The sequence below is a fragment of the Mirounga leonina genome, unplaced genomic scaffold (genome assembly GCF_011800145.1).
Source record: "Mirounga leonina isolate KUSES-001 unplaced genomic scaffold, KU_Mleo_1.0 Mir_171, whole genome shotgun sequence".
In the NCBI taxonomy this organism is placed as follows: Eukaryota; Metazoa; Chordata; class Mammalia; order Carnivora; family Phocidae; genus Mirounga; species Mirounga leonina.
In genome coordinates this window covers 760,977-774,357 of record NW_023270436.1, presented here as the reverse complement: position 1 = coordinate 774,357, position 13,381 = coordinate 760,977, and the positions used below count along the sequence as shown (strand labels likewise).

The 13,381-nt window shown below is 61.2% G+C and overlaps 1 protein-coding gene across 1 annotated transcript in view; it reads right to left on the bottom strand.

The window, feature by feature from the left end:
• Positions 1-13,381, bottom strand: part of GALNT9 (polypeptide N-acetylgalactosaminyltransferase 9) — a 76,521-nt gene that overhangs the window by 17,614 nt on the left and 45,526 nt on the right. Inside the window, exon 6 of the mRNA XM_035016784.1 lies at positions 7,798-7,915. Coding sequence (XP_034872675.1) covers positions 7,798-7,915 — 118 coding nt within the window. The remainder of the gene's footprint in view (positions 1-7,797; positions 7,916-13,381) is intronic.

The following is a 13,381-nucleotide window of genomic DNA, read 5'->3' as shown; positions in this document are numbered from 1 at the left end:
CATGGATACACAGACACACTCACAGAGACAGACACACGGACACACAGGGCAGGGGCGACAGGAGGGGGATTCGGCGAGAGCTCTCAAGCGCCATGAAAACGCGCATTCCGTCTGGCAGCGATCCGGTCTGCAGACGTCCATCCTGGGGAAGCGGCTGAGCCACGAAGCAGACGCGGACACAGGGCCCTGACTTCTGTGTGGCACGAAGTAGCAGAGCCCTTGGACAGTCTGGAGCGAGTGTGTGAAACCCAGGCACCCGGGCAGCATGAGCCCGGCGCTGTCCCCAGCCTGCAGCCACGACGACACCGGCAACCGGGACTCGCGCCACAGGACAAAGGCCATGCACAGGCCACAGCCCTCAGGGAACGTCTGCCTCCACGGCTCATGGCGAGGCACGCGGACACATCCTGCATGTGCACGCGCATCCGCGGACAGCGCTCCCCCATGTGCACGCGCATCCGTGGACGGCGCTCCCCCATGTACACGAGCACCCGCGGGCAGCACTCCCCCCTGTGCACGCGCATCCGCGGACGGCGCTCCCCGTGTGCACGCACATCCGTGGACGGCGCTCCCCCATGTGCACAAGCACCCGCGGGCAGCACTCCCCCCTGTGCATGCGCATCCGCGGACGGCGCTCCCCCGTGTGCAAAATGTCTCTGAAAGGGCGCATCTGGGCGCCGACAGAGAATTACTGTAACTTTCATTCCGTTCTGGTTTGCTTATCTCAGTGTTTTTCTAATAAAAGTCGGTGTTCTGAAGGAAAGAGAAACGGTATTCAGAAATGCCTGCACAAACTCTATCAGGCACTTAGTGCGTGTCTGTCGTGTTTCAGGCACTAGGAGCTTCCACCTCACCAAATCCCCGCCAGCCCTGGCACGCAGTCCTACCACGCCCCCCCACCCCCCCGTGACCGATGGGAGAAACTGAGGCTCAGACAGAGGCCCAGCCAGCTAGCTGGCAGAGGGGTCTTCTGAAGGGCTTTTCCACAAAGACGTTCAAGTGGAAGGAGGCACTGCTCCGCCCGGAGGCCTGACCCCTCTGTTCGGGGGACCTGGCAGGCAGGTGAGTGGACCGTGCCCTGTGGGCTGCAGGGAGTGGGGCTGCACCCTCACCGTGTCAGGCAGGCCCACCACTTGCAGCTAGAACAAGCCCTTCCTGAAGGCAGCTAGAGCAGGACTTCACCATCGGCTCCCCACACTCCCCGGTGCCCGCTGCTCACGGAGGAGGGTCTAGGACCGGCCCGAGGCACACCCTGCACCCCTCTGATGTCCGGCGGCAGCGTGGGCACACCTCCCCTGAGCCCTCCTGGAGTGACCACGCCACCGCTCTGCTCTGGCGAGACAGGAGTGCATCCAACTCCCCTCTGGGACCTGGCCCCCAGGCGTCTGACACCAATGCACCCCCTGAAAGAGCTGGGTCTGAAGGCGTGGTGACTGCCCCCAGTGCCGTGAGGGTTTTCCTGAAACCCCACAGAGCAGCAGCGAGGCTAAAAGTCTCAAAACAGAGAAGTAAACGACGTCCGGCCTGTGTTCTGCAGACGGTTCTCCCAGCCGAGACACGTGCCGCTTGGTTTTGTCTGGACCTTTATTAACCTAACGGAGGCGATGGATTCATTTCCCCCTAATGGCCCCTCGGACTCTCTCGTTAGGGGAGGAACCGCTGGCATTTCTACAATCACAGAGGTGGAATGTGGCCCCAGGACCACAGATTTACTCCTCTAAGGGGGCCATGCTGCGTGGCCACCTGTGCTAAGGACGGATCAGAAACAGCATGGCTGCAAGGCTTATCTGTGTGGGAAGGTGGGAGAAAGACCATGGGGCCACGGCACCGCTCGTGGTCTCTGCCGTGGGGGCTGCACGCCTGCCAGGCACACTCCTGCCTCAGGGCCTTTGCACGTGCCGCCCCTCGGCTGGGAATGCCTTTCCCTGCGGCCGCACGGCTTCACACCTGCTCCGATGTGCTGTTCCTGCCCCGACTCTCCCATCTAAAACGACAACCCCCATCCCTTCCCTGCCTGTGGTTTTCTACAGGTGCATTTACCTGAGGTGAGCAGACACCCTGCTGAATCCTCAGCACCTAGGACAGCGTGGGAGACACCAGTAAGAAATTCAACAGGGATAGCTCGCTCTCCCTGGACGTGTCCGGCCCCCCAGGCTCGGGTGTCTAGCAGGTCACAGAGAGGCCCTCTCCCTTCCAGATGGTTCCTGTATTCATTCTACAAACGCACGCAACACTGACTTACAGGGTCGCCCACGGCAGCGGACGAGGCAGCGTGGCGCCGGCCTTCACAGACTTAGTCTTACGCCAGCAGGGTGGGGAGGGGGAGGCGCCAGCGAGGGGCCATGGACAGAGCTGCAGGCAGGAGGAACCCGCCGTGGGGCCGAGAGCAGGGGCTGGAAGCAGCAGGGCTGGAAGGGGTCCTGCCAGAGAGGGGCCGGCTGGGCCTGACCACAGAAGGGGAGGCCACCGGGCGACAGTGCGTGGAGGTGGGCGGGGCGGGGCTGCGGGTCCCGCGGATCCGGGAAGGAGTTTGGGCTTCGTTCTCAGGGCGGGGGGAGCCCTGGTGCTCTCTGGGCTTCTGCACAGAGTGGGTAAGGGGGACGGGGCGAGGCCGGGTGGGAGGAGGGCCACGGAGGGGCCGCCCAGACCGCCCCCAGCCATCCGCGTCTCCACGGAACAGTGGCAGGTGTCTGCTCTGGGGACAGATGGAGCATGCCTGGTCACCCTGCCCTCACCCCTCTGCGCCCGTCTCCGGCCCCTGGCAGGCGGGTTTGTGGGGACACCCTGCTCTAACTTGTGGGCGGGGCGGGGCCCCAGGCGGCTGGTGGGCGTAGGTGAGCTGCCCCCAGCGTCCCGGCTGCGGAGGCACCAGGGCGGGCAGGCGCACCGCATTGGGAGTGAGGGCGCGGCCGCGTGGCTGGTCCTCCCCGCTGGCTCGCCAGGGCCCCTGTTAGCCCCAACCCTCTCTTTCCCGTCCCCGCCCCACATTTTCCCTTCTCCCTCTGTATTTATAATCTACGTCACCTTGTGGGGCTGTTCCTGTTTCCTGGCGAGCTACCTTGAACCCGGCAGCAACAGAAGTAGAAAGGAATATATATGAACACACACGTCTGCGCGGTTTAGATGCGTAAAGAATACATAACACACGTGAAGCGATGCCGTGTGAGCACGTCCACCGCTAGCGTCTACACTGGCGTCTGCTCACACGTCTACACCGTATTCATATCCGTAGCCACACCGCGTCGCCTCCCTCCGCAAACCACCCCCGAGCCCCCACCGCCCCCAGCATCAGCCCCAGAGCCCTCCCCTCACCAGGCAGGACCCTGCACAGCCCTGTGCCCAGACCCCACTGTGCAAAGTGGAGACAGAGGTGGGGACGTTCAGGTCCCACCCATGATTGCAGCGCCGGGGACGGAGCACAGCCAGGCACCAGGGTCTCCTTTTGCTGACACCCCTCTTCAAACATCCCAGAGGGCTCCTGTCTACGCTAACATCCACCTCCGATGCCGCGTCGGCCCCCCAGGTAAGACCCGACCCCGTCCTTCCTCCACTGTCTGAGCACCGAAACCATCAGTGGCTGCTGGCTGTCCATAGGGACGCCTCACCTGTGGGGCTGGGGGAGCTCTGCCACCTTCTGTCACCCCCGTGACCTTGCGTTTTCCAGGCATCAACTCCACTTCTGGACTCCACCATGCAGGACGCCCCCTCCCTGTGGTCACTCGCCACGTGTGGCCTCTGCTGGGCGCCCCCTTCCCAGCAGGGCATCCCTGTGCCATGGCCCCCCGACACGCAGCACTCTGCCCATCCTCCGGGAGAGCCCCCCTCGTGGGACTCAGCTCCTTTCCCTTTCTCTGACCTGCCAGATTCTCAGAGACGGCGCCTCCGCCCTCCTGCCAAGTTCTGCCCAGCTAGGTCAGGCTCCCAGGGGAGTCGCTGTCCGTGCAGGACCCGGTTCCTGGCGGGGACCCCCAGTCTTGGGAGAACCACATCGCACCACTGTGGGGGGCTCAGCCTGCTCCTCCTGCTTCCTCTGGGGATGGGGTTGTCCGCCTCCCCGGCCCCTGTGCGTCCACGCGCCTGGATCTCTCTGCCCTGTTTCTCCCTCCCTGTCCTGTCCCCCAGGCCAGCTTCTGCGCGACCCTGCGGGCCCCCCAGAAGCCACGGCACAGCCCCTGCCTGGCCTCCTCCCACCGCAGGCTGACATTCCCTGCCTGTCCCACTGGGCTGGCCCAACCCCCCTCTGCCCGCCGGGGAGGATCCTGGAGGGGCCTCTGCTCTGAGCCTGGGGGTCGTCAGGGCCACGCGCAGACCCTCCTGCCCTCGGCCCAGACAGGCTTGCTTTGGAAGGAGACAGGGGAGCAGAGAGTATTCGGGGCTTCCCGCTGCCCCCGCATGGATGCTTGCCGTGGACGCATTCTCCCCAGCGCTGCCCTCTGCTGTCCTCACCGGGTTCCCACTGCCCCCCACCCAGCCCGAGCGTCAGGGGATAGCAGCCCGGCTCCCCGGCCCCCTTGGAGTCTGCAGTGTGGGCTCGGGGCTCCTAGGACCCCTGTGTGCGCGCACAGACCCACAGCGGCCTCCCTGGGGGACCGAGGGGGGTCAGGCCCGAAGCACGGCACACACAGAGCTCACTCGTCCCAGGAGGATCCGGAACCGTTAGTGAAGGATTCGTATTTAATGATCAACACAGTCGAGAAAAGTCAGCATCCTGAAGAATCTGCCAGAATAACTTCCTGATTCCATTTTCAACACGTATGACTGAAGGTTGACTCTAAATTTTCTATTTAAAATTAGACCGTGTCAGAGAATTAAATAGAATTGCCAGCAACTCTGAAATGCTTCAGAGAACCTGAGGTTTGGTAGAAGCTCAATGTATCGGATGCACTAGAACCTTCTAAGCACTTGGTAGGGGGGGGATTTCTGCTGTGATATCAGACATTCAAAGTGCTTAAGCAGGAGAGTAAACACATTATATTTGTGTCATTTTAAAAGGTTCAAGGGAATTTAATTAACTCAAGGCAGAAATGGAACTGATTGGTGTTTAATGGCATTTAATCTGTTCAACCCGAGTTAATCAAACATTAATCAGAGAAGAAGGGAAGGTGAATGTTCTTACTGGATTAGATTTATAACCATAATAATCGGAGCCCCTAGGTTTAACTTAAAAGCTTGAAGCAAATAGGTTTAGAAACGTGTAACTTCAACAAACTGTGTGGCAACTTTTCAAGACCAGCCTTAAATAATCTCTGTGAAGAAAGGCTCCAGAGCAAAAGCAAGCAAACCCCCCCAGAACCCCACCCCAACCGGAGCGCAGCTGGGCTGCACCACCGAGCCTACTGAGCCCCAGCCAGGCACCCCGGCTCTGCTCCTGGGTGTTTGCGGGGTGCGCGGGGCTGGTTCCCCGAGTGGGTGGCCTGGGCCAGCAGCATCCACAACCCCTGAGAATGTGCTGGAAACGCAGACGCCTGGGCCCTGCCCACCCCCCCGAGTGTAAGTGTCTGGGGTGGAGCCCAGCGGTCTGCATTTTAAGGAAACCCCTAGAGGATGGAGGTGCAGCCCGAGTCTGAGAACCCAGGCCTGGGCACCTGCCCCTGCCCGCTTATGGCCATCCCACTGCCTGGAGTCACGGAGTTGCAGACCCGTGAGGGCCTCCTGTCCCGGCTGGGCCCATAACAGAGGACCCCGTTCCCAAGCCACGTGAGCAGAACCCGTCACAGTTTGGACCCGTGACCGAGTCAGGCCGGAACCGCTGGAGGCAGGTGTCCGCGCCCTCGGGCAGAGCGCTTCAGTTCCCGCGGGAGCTGCTCTCAGGACAGCGGGCGGGCAGGCGGGCAGGGATGTGGTTGGAGCGTGAATGCTGTGGGAGGCAGGGGCGTGGGGGCCGGGTCACAACGATGCACCTGAGCGGAGGGCCCAGCCCATTCCCTGGAAGCCACGCTGGTTTTCAGGAGTGACGACCTTGGCATCGCAGGCCCCATGGCCGTGGAAAGCCCGCCACCCAGCCCCGCCAGGAACACCAGTCCTCGAATGCGCCATCCGCTCCACATCAAAACCCAATTTCATTTCTTTTCAAACCAAAATGCAGCACTGAATCATTTTTTCTCAAAGCCACTCCTGCAGAGGAGAGTCAGCCCATGCCGACCCGGCGGTGGGGTGCGGCCCCGGCCTCTGCGAGCCCCGGGCTCCAGGTGACGACCGGGACTTTGCAGGCTGCCGCGTCTCCATCACCATGGGGACCTCTCCACCTGCCAGCTGCTCAGGACAAGTACTAGCAAGGCGGCTCTGACCTCCCTGAGCCCCCATCCCATCCCCCAGCAAACCCTGGGGGCGCTTCCTCAAAAATGCACCCAGACCACGCAGGATCTCACCACCTCCTCCCTGGTCCACACCACCTCATCTCCCTGCATCGTTCCAGAAGCCCTGGCCTCCCTGCTTCTGCCCGCACTCCCTCCACCCCGAATCCCAGGGGCCAGAGGGATCTCGGAAACATGGAAGCAGGCCTCTGCTCAGAGTCTCCGATGGCCCCAGCTCCCTCAGAGCAGAAGCCGGACCTTCTCCTCCTCCCCCCTCCCCACTGAGCTCCTGCTGCACACATGTCTTTGCTGCTGGGGTACATCAGGCATGATCCTGCCCCAGGGCCTTTGCACTTGCCATTCCCTCTGCCTGGAACACCCTTCCTTTCCCCTGATCATCCACAGCTACCTCATGGCACCTGGAGGTCTTTCTATAGATGTCCCTTCTGGGGGTGGGGGGAGACTGCTATCTTTAAAACTGCCCCCTCCTCTGTATTCCGGCCCCTCCCTGCATCCTTTCTCCCTTTGGTGCTTCTCACTAAGTGACACAGTTTCTCTCTCACCTCCTCCCTGGAAGCAGATCTGTTGCATCTGTTCCCTCCGTAGCTGGAGGCCTGGCGCACAGCCGGCGCTCACGGCATGTGGTAAACGAGGCCCAGCCCCCTGGGGAAACGCGGGCTCCGGGGAAGAGGGTCTCGCCCAGCGCTGGCGGGGAACAGGCTCTCTGAGCGCTTAAGATCTCCAAAGCTGCCTGTTCAGATGTGTTGGGTTCTGGTTCTGAGGGCTGTCGGGGGCGCTGTCCCTGAGGGGACCTGTGTTCCCAGCCACCAACATTCCCCAAAGCCCTGAGCAACAAAGTGCCCTCCCCGGGGGCTAGGTCAGACCTCAGCTTCGGACATCCAAGAGAGAAGGAGCTCTGCCACCCCAGAGTCCCTGATTTGCAACCAAGATTCTTCCAGAACTTTCCATTAGTTCTCCAAGCTGCCAGGCGAGGAAGTTTGAAACCAGGAGGGGCCCCTGGGGTCCAGGGAAGAGGATGGGAGGGGTGGGGGCCGAGGCTCATGGATCTCAGCTTGGGGCCTCCCTCAGGGGTTCCCCTGCCTGTGCAGCCCCATGCCCTCCCCAGCGGGGCCCCAGTGGCCCAGTCCTGCCTGGGGCTTTTGCACGAGCACCAGGAGCAGCTACGGGGCCTCCGGTGCCCACGACCCCCATCCGCACCCTTGCCTTCCACATCCAACTGAGACAAACCTAGAACTGTGTTCATGGCAGGCAGGACAGCCCGAGTTCCGACAGTTCCCTGCGCTGAAGGAGCAGCTTCGAATGTTTCCAACCACCCTGCAGCACCGAGAGCAAGTGGTGTTCACAATGGAATAGACGCGCATCACGTGGTGGTTTCTCACGCTGACTCCTGGTTCCCACCGGCCAGGAACCAGCAGCGCACGGGCCTGCCCGCCCCACCTCTGTTCTCCGGACGGGTCCAGTGTTCCCGAGCAGCACCACTTACCCTCATGCCCAGCTCGATGTTCTCGCCGCCGTACACCTCCATGCCCGGGTCCAGCAGCCCAATGTCCCCAAAGTACTCCCGGTCCACCACGAATGAGCAGCCGATCATGGCGGGGGTCCTGGCGGGGAGCAGAGACAGTGCATGAGTGGGTCACAGGTGCGTAACCCTGAGCCCCAACCTGCTGTGGGCGCACAGCACAGACCAGGCGGTGGCCGGGAGAGCCCAGGACTCGGGACAGCTGCTTCTCACCTCCAGGATACAGGTGGGCCCCCCTTGGTGTCGTGCTTGTATCCTTCAGAGCCTGGGAAAGCACCCAGCACAAGCCAAGTCCAAACGCTAACCGAAGAACATCAGCAGACGACAAAAACCAGCACTCAACTCAGGCGAATTAGTGTAGGGATTTTAAAGACATCAGTTTACTTAGAGAGTTGTTTGGTTGTCCTGACCATCATTTCCCAAGCCTGAGTCACTTGCCTTCCTCCCTCAGCATTTTGTCCCGTCTGTAGGCCAGGACCCAGGGCTGCACTGGGCCATGGCGTAGGTTGTGCACTGCTCAACTCTATGGACCCTTACTGACATCGAACTTTCTGAATAACACACCTTGAAATTTTTGAGTGCACAACCTGTGGAGCTATAGACTATAGATCGCCATCTGTTCTATTATTTCTATAATTATCTACACCCACACATTTAAAAACCATCAGTAAATCTCGCCTCGTCTACAGAAATTGTATCTGTGAATTCAGGCATCTGTGTGCCAGTTATATTTTTTCTAGTATGCATTACAAATCTACCAGTGCTGTGGGTCCCTGGGAAGCAGTCTCACGGAGCACCAAGAGTAAATCAGGGCACAATGAGACAGCATCACTGTGCATGGTATCATGCATTCATTCACTCATTCACTCAGTCATGAATTTAGGGAACAGTGAGCGTCTTCTAGGCGGTAAGGATAAAAAGAAACTGAAAGTGTGTCTCTCGCAAGGAGGAGGCAGTCTAGATGCCGTAAGGAAGCAGGACGTCTAAGCTTTGGTGAAAGATTTTGCCTCAAAACAAAGACGCAGCCCATCTGCTTGTAGGCTGAGGGGCTGGTGTCTTCCAAGCCCTGAGAGGAGCCAGCAAAGGCCTCTCGGCGTCCACGGAGGCCCCGGGGCCGCTCCAGCACCGAGGTGGGGCCGGACCTGCTCCCTCCTCTTCCAGCTGCTGTTGCAGAGACTACATCCCTCTTCCCTAAAACAACGGCAAAAACGGGTCTCCGTCACAATTTAAGAGAAACATTTCTGCTCAGTGAGTGGGAAGTCAGAAGTAAATGCCCATCGGTCGTCCAAGAGTAACAGAGGCATTAAAAAACGATTATCCTTTTATTTGTGCAAAGATTCAGTTTGCTCTGTCATTAGATTTTGGTCACAAATCTAATGGTAACGAAATTTTAATGCTGCCTTTGACTTTTCATGGCAAGTGTTTGACGGGTTAAGTTATAACTCACTGACGTACTACACACACTTCTCTCATTTTCTTCATAGCAACGAACAACCTCAGGGTGATCTCTGGTGAATCAAAATGCCAAATTCCCTGCCAAGTCTATTATAGCTGGTAATGATTTTTTTATTATTGCTCAGAGTTCCAAAATGAACTTAAACTCATGAGGTGATGGGGACAGAATCAGCGGCCGCTGAGTTTGTTTGCCTGGGAAGCTCTTGCCGTGATTACAGAACGCAGCAAGGCTCGGGCTGCTTTGGCTGAGGGGTTCTTGGGTTCCGGGGAGACGTCGCCGTGGGGCACCTTACATCCGGGCTGCTGTGGGACATGCGCGGCCCACGGCCGGGGGCCCCCCCGAGGCTCCTGCCTTGTAACAGACATGCAGACACGCACAGACGCACGGACACACAGATACACGCTCCCGAGCCACGTAACCCCGCCCCGGAGCCCCGCACAGAGGGCGGCTGGTAAAATGAAGACCCCAAATGCGCCCTCTGGCCTTCAGGAGTCCGACAAAGGTCAAAGGTGAGCCAGCCTGCTCTGGCATCGTGATGAACGGTGCTCAGGGGCGTGGCCAGGCACACGCGAGGGGACGGCCCCGGGGGGAACGTGCAGCGTCCTAGCACACGGGCTGCGAGGGGCCATTTGCGTATATTCCACGCGAGTGTGTGGAGACACCGGTGTGGACGGGATCGGCCCGCTTGGAAGGCTCTGAAGCGACCGCCGGAAGTACCCCGTGCGCTCCGAGAGGTGGCGAGGGCGGCGAGGGCCGGTGGGCTCTGAGCCCACGGGCCGGGTGGCCTTCCCTGTGCTCGGCTCCTCCACCTGCACCCCGAGGGCAGGACACGGCCTCCCCACCTCCCACGGACTGCCGTGCGGACGACCGCGGCCCGTGAACGCAGCGAGTGTCTGCAGCGGGGAGCCTTGGCCAGGATTGCGCTCCCGACCCCGCCGCGGGCGTTTGGCCTGGGGGCTAAGCCGGTGCATCCACAGGACGCTGCAGCACAGAGGTCAGCTTGGAGGCCATCCGCGCGGAGGCCGGAGTGAATTCGGGGGACGTCGGGACCCAGCCACCGAGCCTGTGGCTGTGGGACCCACCCAGCACCACGGGAAGCACCTCTCAGAAGACAAGCGAGAAAGTCAGAGAGGAAACGGTCACTGTTCCTCCACGGGGACCAGAGAAGCACCTGTGTGTGTGCCTGGAAGTGCATCCTCATGCATATGCATGTCTGTGTTCACGTGTGCAGGTGTGTGCAGGTGGGAGTGGATCTCTGTGCTGGTCTGCAGGTGCACATGTGGGTATGTGTGTAGGTATGTGTGTGAGATCCGGGCCCTCCCCCCACGCACTCCTGACTGCGAGGGGCAGGGTGCTGGGAGGACCCCCCAGCCGGACCCGAAGGTCTCCCTTCCTGCAGGCTTGTCCTGGGGCCCTGTGCCCGCTGGAAGCCGGCTCACACCCACAGGGCCCTCGCCGTCTGCTGGACATATGGGTGAGACTCTGCACCAGTCCTGGGGACGGGAGCTCCAGCCCTGCCCATGGGCTCATGGCCGTGGGACGTGCAGCATGCAGCCTGACACGCCGCTCCTGGGTGCACGAGGCGGCCGCCGGGCTGACACACTTTCTCCCGGAAGTCCCGGCTCCATCATTCCCATCCACTCTTCCCTCCTGCTTGAGCTTCAAGTATAATGAAGAGCAAAAAAATTCCCTCAAGTAAATCCTCAAACACAGCCCCTCCCGGCCCGGCTTCTGATGTGCAGGCGAGTCAGTGGGGAGGGCAGCAGCTCTTCCCCTGAGCGACGCGGGGGTGGGGAGAGCTCTCGTCAGAGCGCTTTCCAGGAGACCCCCCCCCCCCCCCCCCCCCGCGCTGGGCTGGAAGCCATCCGTTCAGGCGGGGTGGGTCGTACGACCTCCAAGAGCGCCTTCTGCCGAGAGCCGGGTGCAGCGTGTCCTCTGAAGGGTCTGCCCCGCGGGCGGCGGTGGGAAGCCCTGTCCAGGTGGGGGGCCTGAGGGCGTCCTCCCGGTGAGGACAAGGACGAGGCGCAACGGCTTTAAGGGCCGAGGGCTCAGTACTCAGTGCGCGACTCCAGCCCCTCGAGAGCCAGGGGAACAGCCCCAGGGACCCACGAGCCCCACCACCGTGGCCCTGAGCAAAGCCCCCGTCCCCCACGTCTGCCTGGAGGCCCCCGTGACACGGGGTCTCCAGGAGTTAGTGCCAGCTCAAAGCCAGCATGCAGCACCCCAAAACCAGTCATGTCTCCTACCTGCACCCTCGCTGGCCCAGCCCGACGGTCCTGAGTCTCACCCATGTTGTTACATGGATGACAGTTTGTCCCTTGGGCTCCGCAAAGTGAGCTGGAAGCTGGGCAGATGCCCCTCGGCCTCCCTGTTCACACCTGACAGTCGTCTGGGGTATTTCCATGACTGAGAACCGTGCGGCCGCTGGGAGCCTCCACGTGAGTCTCCACGTGGACCCAGGCTTCCAGGCCCATGGCCACGGGGACGGCGTGCCCAGCGGGACGTGGTTGCCCTGTGAGGAGAAACCGCCAAACGGTCTCCCAAAGCAGTTTTGCCAGTTCTGCCTCCGGGCTCGTGTGGGAGCTCCGACTGCCCGCGTCCTCAGCAGCGCCCGGCGCGGCCCTCCCAATGGGCCTGGGCACCTGCTGGCGGTCACGTGCGCATTTCCCTCCTGGCAGAGGCCGGTGGGCATCTCCATGATGTGCCGGCCCTACCCATCTCCTTCAGTGTTGACTCTGTTTAAAGGCTTCACCTGTGTTTTATTTGGAGTTTTGGCATCAGGGTTTTCAAAAGCTCTCAGGTGGTGCTAGTGATGAGCAAAGTTTGAGACAAGACAGAGTTGGGCCAGAAAATCCTCCTTCCCGTGCAGCTCGAGGCATCCAGAGGATACCAAAAATTTCAGGTGCTTCCCCTTGGGGTCTCTGACTTCACTAACTCCTAAAACGGGAACCACTAGGCCCTTGTTTTGCCTTTGCTCCTAATGAGGGATTATCGAGTGCATCCTGAATGAAGAACAATACCTTTCAAGCTGCTACTCCGAGCGAACCGGGGACCTGCTGGTCCGCTCTGGACACGGGTGGCTCTGTGCCCCGTTTTGACGGCAAAGGCCCCAGAGCCCCAGCTCGTGCTCCCTGCGGCTCTCGGGAGCATCGGGGCCTGTCTCTGAGGACGTGGCCACCGGGACAGCGCCAGCCCGAGGGGGTTGCTGCCCTGGCTTCTGGGGACTCCCGGTCTTACTGCTCAGAGCAGCCCTCTGTGCTGACAATGGTTCTCCTTAAAATCAGCGGGGTGCAGGTCTCGGGCCGGGCTATTGCTCCCCAGTGTCTGCTGCCTTCGGGCTGGATGTCCCCGCTGCTCTTTGCCCGCAGGGCTGGTGCTTGGAAGCCCCCGCAAGGCCCTCTGCGGGGAGAGAGCTTTCAAAGGCACAGTGAGACACAGCTCCCGTGGCTCCTGGGCACAGTGAGCAGTTTCAGCAGTATTTTGGCAGGGACATGCCAGTTTGAACAGAGTGGGGGGCAGGCGGCTCCCAGCCCCTGAAATCTCAAGCCCCTGTGGGGGGCCCCCGGGGGTCAGCCAGTCCCACAGGCTCCGTGGCTGCACCCCCAGGACCTAGTTAGGAAGCCCGGATTCCCAGGGCTCCGCAGACGGGGCCGGGGTTGCAGACCGGAGCTGATGATGGACAGGGATCGGCAGGTGGCAGAGGATCTGGGGGCGACGGGGAGCGGTGGTGACTGCGGCCGCTGGAGGCCCACGCCTGTTTAGACGCAGCCCCTTCTCAATCCAGGCGATGGCCGCCTTGTGAGAGTGTGGGCCTTCCCACCTCCCAAAAGGTGCGGGATCTGTGTACTTTTAACATGTAAAAATCTGTTTTCATGTTTAGGAACCGATTTGAATACGTGCGTTTGAGGACAGCTGTGGGGTCTCTGCTGGGCTCTGGGCCCCGCGGCCCGCGCCTGCGGCTCCCACCGGGCGGCCGCTTTCCCTGGCTCCTCCTCCCTGCGCGCACCCCCTGCGGTCCGCCCCGCACTGGTCAGCAGTCCCGCCCCACGCCGGCCGGCCCCAAGCCCCGCCCCCGCAGCGGGCGCACCCCCC